This window comes from Onychostoma macrolepis, chromosome 22 (genome assembly GCF_012432095.1).
Source record: "Onychostoma macrolepis isolate SWU-2019 chromosome 22, ASM1243209v1, whole genome shotgun sequence".
Lineage (NCBI taxonomy): Eukaryota > Metazoa > Chordata > Actinopteri > Cypriniformes > Cyprinidae > Onychostoma > Onychostoma macrolepis.
This window is the reverse complement of record NC_081176.1, coordinates 3,706,879-3,714,341: the sequence shown is the minus strand read 5'-3', so window position 1 is coordinate 3,714,341 and position 7,463 is coordinate 3,706,879. Positions and strand designations below refer to the sequence as shown.

Below are 7,463 nucleotides of genomic sequence, written 5' to 3'. Positions count from 1 at the left end.
TTGTGAAATAGAAGAGAACAAAATATGGGGTGAGGTGGCACATTCTTTTCAAAAGGTACACCGTTGTACCTAAAGGGTCCATATTGGTACCTTAAAGGCACATATTAGTACGTAAAGAGTATGTATTAGTACCTAAAAGTTATTTGAAATACATTTATTTCATGCTAACAATACTACCAATGAATTTACAAATTTGTGTACTTAAAAAAAAAAAATACCCTGCAACTGTACTTTTGGTATTGTTACGAACTATAAGTTAAACCCCTACTCAAAGATAAAATAAATTGGTTCATAACAATTAACAGGGATCCATCTAAGAAAGATCCCTGGGGTCCCCGCTCTCATTCAATTTCTCAACCACAAGAGACTTAAATGCAAATAAACAAGTTTATTAGAGAAGAATAAACAAAAGGAACATCATAAACTTTGGGAGGGGCAAATTGCCAAAGTAAATTACAATAAACAAAACTACTACTATACACAAACTAACCTGAAAATCAAATAACAAATAAGATGCAAGTTCTTACCTCCCTGCTAACATAAACAGGAGAAAACGAACAAAACAAACAGGCGCCCGTCTCCCAACCAAGCTCCACTGAAACAAGGTCCAGGACGTAAGCAACCAAAAGTACAATTACAACTAAACCATTACTTTAATCAATGGTTGACAACAAATGCCTCAATTAGCAATGCTTTCACATACACACATTTAACAGTGGAAACAACAAAGCCATGAGGAGAGCAGGGAGCCAACGATTCCTTCCACCAGATGACTTAAATACTGCGGCAATCCTTCCGGTCACCAACCAGCTCAGTCCTCCTAATCAGCTTCACCTGTAAACAATTATGGCGAAAGAGGGAGAGACAGAGAAACACAGGAAAAGACCTACGCACGCACACACATAAGCGAATGATATCCCGTTCCCCTAGAAACACGCGAATACATTCATAACAGTATACTAAACTGGTATACTTCAAGTCTGCTAAACAACTAATTTTGTACTTAATGCACTTTAATTGTGTGGAAGTAGTGCTGAGGTCCAATTGAAGATATACTGAATGATTGTGTTAAAGTGGAACTATTGCAAGTACACTTTGGGTGCACTTTAAATATCTTGCATTTAAAGACTGAAATTATACATAAAGTATATCATAGAATCCTTATTAATTGCTTTGTGAATAGTTCTATGCGATGTGTCATAGTGATTATTTTCTATTTTGAAAGATATAAAACTATTCTTTTTTTTTTTTTTTTTCATAGACAAAATTAGGAAAAGTCCACGTGTGTGGGGAAAATTTGTCAAGGTTTCATCTATAACTGTCATTCAAATGGAGTATTATACAGTCCCAAACAAATATGGTGCTCAGATTCCACTCCAGACTGGAGTAAGAGATAAACTCTCAAGTCTTGATGTTGTTTGGGGAAATATGTTTGAAGGTGAGGATATTGATCCTCAGCTCGTCTTGGAGAAGGAAGCAGAGTTCTTCAAAGGAGCCCCACCACAATGGCTGAACTTCTACTGTGCTGAGAAAAACCATACACCTTTTGTTAAAAGGGACATATACACAAAAATAACAGAGCTTATACAAAAGAAAAGAGAAATAAACAATAGCATTTCCAGCATTAATCTCTTTCATCAACCAGGCAGTGGAGGTACCACACTGGCAATGCAAGTTCTCTGGGACTTAAGGAAAAAGCTCAGATGTGCACAAGTTATTGATTCAATATCAGATTCAAAAGCAATTGCGCAACAAGTAATACATCTGTTTAATGCAGGGGATTCACAAAACCAGAACACAGTCCTACTATTTGTGGACAATAAAGAGACAGAAGAAAATGACGACATGCAATTTAACTCCCTGCAAGAAAATTTGATTCAAAATATAAAACAAAGCAACATCAGCGCAAACATTCCTGTGGTCATCATTTTGAATTGCCTTCGAAAAAAGAACAAAACAGGAAAGGAGAAACTAATGTTGTGTACAAGTCTTTCAAAAGAAGAGCAGGACAATTTCAATGCCAAGCATACCGAGGTTGTTCAGGGACATGACAGACACAAGGAATTTCATGGCTTTAACATAATGCATAGGAATTTCAGCCAAACTTACATTACAGAGGCCTGCGAATATCTCAAACCTTTAAAGACAAAAAAGAGACCTCGCAACGCTCAAATCCTGTCTTTTTTGGCTTTGATTAACTCATATGCCCCAGGCTCATACCTTACTGAGACTTTGTGCCTAGAGTTCTTGGATAAGAAAAATCACATTTCTGGCCATCCCACTTTGGAAAAACAAATGGGGGCCTTTGCTGACCTTCTGGTCATATATACAACATGTGCTGGAGGGGCCAAATCTAAGAACAGATGCATTCGAATGGCACATCCAATGATCGCTGACGAGTGTCTATCGTTACTAACTGATGCTGGTGTAACCTTGAGTGATACAACTATAAAATTCATCTCACACTTGTGCCCTCAAACAGTCCCCCCTTACGTGATGAAAATAATTAACAAACTGTTAAAAAAGCGAGAAACGGGTCTGCCAAAAGGTGAGAAGAAGAAAAACTTCACTTCTCCAAACTTATCCAAGATATTAATGAGAAAGAAAACAAATGGATGTGTGTGGGGCTGTTCAGACATGCAGCTAAGAAGTTTCCACAGGATCCATTTATACCACAAGCTCTTGCACGCTTTTACTACATTGAACTAAGTGATTATGAAAGGGCTGCATCCTGGGCAAAAACTGCTATTCGGAGGGGACCAAATAATTCTTTTATCAGAGACACACTTGGACAAGTCTACAAAAACCAACTGAAGAACCAAAACCTTGCAAATCTTTCTAGAAACATTTTACAGATTGCAAAGCAAGCATTCAAAGCTTTTGAAGAAGAGGCAGAGACTGCAGAAAGGGAACTAGAACCACGGATGCAAGAGGACAGTGTGACTAACATCTCTACTGTTTTTAACTTCAGAGGGCTTTTTGGCTACATACAGGTAGCAAAAACTGTTTTCTACAAGCTAAACAACGTTAACTCAGAATGGTCCAAAGTGCTCAGACGGGAAACAAAGTCTCACAGTTTAACCCACTCTGAAAAGTGTGGAAAACACCAATCTCTCCTCACCAGTTTAAGCCAAAGAATTGAAGAGAAATGCTTTTTTTTTGAGACCTTTCTACAATACTCAAAGAAAAAGATTGATAAAAATGATCCACACTACACTTGGACAGACACTGTGGAGTGTTATTACAAATATATAAAAGAAGAGGAACAATTCTTCAGGTCTTTTGCAGGTCTGCTTTCCACTTTAAGCCATAGCACAAGTGTTTCTGATCTGGAGCAAATCACAGAACAATGGAAAGAGATTCATATGAATTCCCAAACTGAGAGTGATGCTCAAAACTACATTCTTGCCAACATCATCTTGAGTCAGAAGTCTGCAAACTCTGGAATACTCAGAACAGTGCCAGAGCTCCAGGACATATTACAGAAACTTTGGGAGAGACAGAACAAAGACAGAAGCCCAGAGTTTTACCTCTTGGTGCTTATGCTGTTTTGGCCTGATGGTGCAAAGAAAACAGGCAACACACTAGACCTTAAAGTGTGTGTCCAATATATGCGTGAGTCATATGAGAGAACCTATCAGAAATACCTTCGCTTTCGCTACCTTGTTCCTCTCTTCTTCCTTGGGAACGGTGGAGGTTTGCAGAGACTGGTTCACCAGACCGAGTTCAACAATCTCCTCTCTGAAGAGCACGAGACTGCTGAAATCGAAGGTCTTCAGCGTATTGAGGGGGAGATCAGAAATCATAAGGTGTTTGCTTTGAGAGGTAGAGACCAAATTGAAGTTTCACCTCACAATCCGGCCAGTGTGTACAATACAGACCTGGTCTCCTTCTACCTTGGCTTTACCATCAGAGGACCTGTTGCCTACAACATCAGATATGTTAAGAAATGTACGTTATTATATTCATATAACTGTTTTTAGTATTAATTCTTAGTTTGTGTCTAAAGTAATATATTTGATTCTCTTTTTCTTGCAGCTGCTCAGTTCGTGGACAAACACAAGAAGAATATCATTCAGCGTGTCGAGAAGGTGGATTTTATCATAGATGACCTTCGTCCACTGATTAGCACTGAGCAATACTCAACCATCGTAGCAGCTTCAACAAACAATGAAAAAATGGAAACACTATACTCTGTTCTGTCAGCAGGATATGAAATAAAGGACAAATTTTACCAGAGCCTTTTAAAGAATGAGCGAGGCCTTATTCAACATTTGATTAACTTTGGCAAGAAGAGTTCCAGTTAGTTGTACAATGTGTTGTAATGATGTAATAGCGATATTTGATAAACTTCAAACAGTGCTGCACTGTGCTCAACAAATATTCGTCATTAATTCTAAATAATTCTGTTTTTGATTTTTGCTTTGCCAGACTTAACTATCAGTGTATTCTTTGCCTGGCATGGACTGATAATACTTTGAAAATTTAGCAGTCAACGTTATAAGCACAGGTTCCATTTATGGGACATGGGTTAATGGAACTCTTCAAATTTTTATAATGGTCTTTTGTAATGGTTTATTGAGTACTTTCTGATTTACTGAGTTTCTGATTCTATGTAGCAGCAGTTCATTTCTTTAAAAAATTTCAGGAATTGTACACATCGATCAGATATTATTAATAGTCATTTGCTGTAGTAAGACTGCATTTATTCCAATAAAAGCAATGTTCCATAAACTCACTTCTCAAGGTTTTATTTTGAAATAACAACAATAAGTCATTTAAAGTAAAAGCATAACATGAGCAAACATATTGGAAATCTCTCAAGATCATTACAGTGTAATGCAAAGATGAACACAGTTGTGAGAACTTACTGTTGGGGAATGCAGTTTGCGTCCTCAAACCAGTCATATAATTTGTGACCCTGGACCACAAAACCATAAGGGTCAATTTTTTAAAATTGATATTTGTGACACTGGACCACAAAACCAGTCTAACGTCGCTGGAGTATATTTGTAGCAATAGCCAAAAATACATTGGGTCAAAATTATCGATTTTTCTTTTATGCCAAAAATCATTAGGATATTAAGTAAAGATTGTGTTTCATGAAGATATTTTGTAAATTTCCAACCATAAATATATCAAAACTTCATTTCTGTTTAGTAATATGCATTGCTAAGAACTTCATTTGGACAACTTTAAAGGTGATTTTCTCAATATTTTGATTTTTTTGCACCCTCAGATTCCAGATTTTCAAATAGTTGTACTGATCCTAACAAACCATACATCAATGGAAAGCTTATTTATTCAGCTTTCAGATTATATATAAATCTCAATTTTGAAAAATTGACACTTAAGACTGGTTTTGTCGTCCAGGGTCACATTTATATAATAAATAAGCTTTCCACTGATGTATAGTTTGTTATGATAGGACAATATTAGGAAAATATTTGAAAATCTGGATTCTGAGGGTGCAAAAAAAATCTAAATATTGAGGAAATTGCTTTTAAAGTTGTGCAAATGATGTTGATAGCAATGCATATTACTAATCAGAAGTTTTGATATATTTATGGTAGAAAATTTACAAAATATCTTCATGAAACACAATCTTGACTTAATATCCTAATGATTTTTGGCATAAAAGAAAAATATATAATTTGGACCCATACAATGTATTTTTGGTTATTGCTACAAATATACCCGTGCGACTGGTTTTGTAGTCCAGGGTCACATTTTACAATATGGTCACAAGCTGGAAGGTTTTGTTGTGTCAGTATGACAGCTTCCTCTTCTCTCAGAGATTATTCACACCCTGAAGAGAAAAAAAAAAAAGTTGGCTCTGGGCAATTATCCTCGTTCTTTAGGAGTGTATACTATACTTGATATACAGAACTCCTAAAGAGTAAGGGAAATTAAAGAACGAGAACTATAATAATAACTACTAAGAATAAAGAATATGTATACATACAGTGCTGCTTGAAAGTTTGTGTACCCTTTAGAATTTTCTGTATTTCTGAATTAATATGACACAAAACATATTACACAAGTTGTAATGCTTTATTGGGTGGTTGTTCTGCACGCTTAATAAACAAACTCCAGATGGTCCAAAATGCAGCAGCTAGAGTTCTTACTACAATCTAAAAAGGCTGGGTTAAAAAATAACCCAACCTTAACCCAGCCACTAGGTACCCAGTCAACAATTTGATCTCACAGTGATCTCACCCTGATCTCACAGGATACTCGTGATGAGGTCACAATGTGAGGTAACAGTGAGCTAAAAGTGTAACCTCACAGCGTCCTCACTGTGTGCTCATACTAAAGTGAGGTCAAAGTGCACTCACTGCACAGATACTAGGTACCCAGCATGCATTGCAACATGAAACTTTTGATTGTCACCATTGTTGAGATTCATACACTGATTCTTGATGTCTCTCTTTGTTTTTAAATGAGAGGATAGTTAATGTTTGTGTTTTATGCTTTTATCCTTCATAACTGATGAGACTGCTGGGTCCTATACTGTATAATCACAGAGCTTTTATATTTAGAAACTATTGATTAATAAAACCTCACCAAGACTGCATATTGAGTCTAGGTGATGACTGTGTTATCATCAGTAACAAACCAGTATCAACTGGTTGCAGTCTCTTTTTGGTTTTTCTTGCCATAACAAATGTGCTTTACAAACACAGTTACAGCAGCCCCCAAAAATATATAACATTATAAAGTCAAGGGTCAAGAGCCCAACTAAAGCAAACACTACTCACCATGATGGTAACGTATGTTTCACTTGTATCTTATAACAGAAATCTGTTAGCTGGGCGTGCACTCATGAGCTGATCATGTGACACCACTGTGATATCTCTGTGATAGTGTTGAGAAACAGGAAGTAGAATGTCCCCCAGCGACTGATATTTGATCTGCCTCCTCTCAACCTGCTCAACATTTTGAGTTCACAATGAGCTCATATATTACTCACACTGTGAGGATCACCGTATGAGAATGGTGTGATGTCACTGTGATCATCGCGTGACCTCACGTGTTGACTGGGTAACTATGGGACAGAACACGCGCTGGGTTGTTTTGACCCAAGTGCTGGGTTGAGCCATTTGACCCAGAATGCTGGGTTGTTTATTTAACCCAACCAGTGGGTCAGGTTAACTGTGTTGCTGGGTTAAACATTACCCAAACATTGGGTTATTTGTTGTCTCATTGCCTTGCTACATTTATATTTACCAATATTACTACTAATAATAATAATAAATAACAATCACAAAGGAATGTAAAATTATTATTTTTCTGTAATACAATTACACAACACAAAAAAATGCAACTGTAAATATCAATTTAATGAGTTTTCACATTTCTTTTTAAACATTTTTTTGAATTAGTGCTATACTGTTACACATTAAACCCAATCCCTACAGACACAAATACGTTTTTTTGTAGACCAGTTTCTTTAAAACATA

General features: G+C 36.5%; 1 protein-coding gene across 1 annotated transcript; it reads left to right on the top strand.

The window, feature by feature from the left end:
* Window positions 1-3,314: 3,314 nt before the first annotated feature.
* LOC131529704 (sterile alpha motif domain-containing protein 9-like) lies at window positions 3,315-4,383 on the top strand. The gene is made up of 2 exons (XM_058759547.1): window positions 3,315-3,951; window positions 4,039-4,383. Exons 1-2 carry the CDS (start codon window positions 3,366-3,368, stop codon window positions 4,305-4,307), a joined length of 855 nt encoding a protein of 284 aa, XP_058615530.1. The 5' UTR covers window positions 3,315-3,365; the 3' UTR covers window positions 4,308-4,383.
* Window positions 4,384-7,463: the final 3,080 nt, after the last annotated feature.

Coding starts and splice junctions, on each gene's coding strand:
- LOC131529704 (XM_058759547.1), top strand. CDS start 3,366: ATGAATTCCCAAACTGAGAGTGATGCTCAAAACTACATTCTTGCCAAC. Junction 3,952..4,038: donor CATCAGATATGTTAAGAAAT/GTACGTTATTAT, acceptor TTTTTCTTGCAG/CTGCTCAGTTCGTGGACAAA.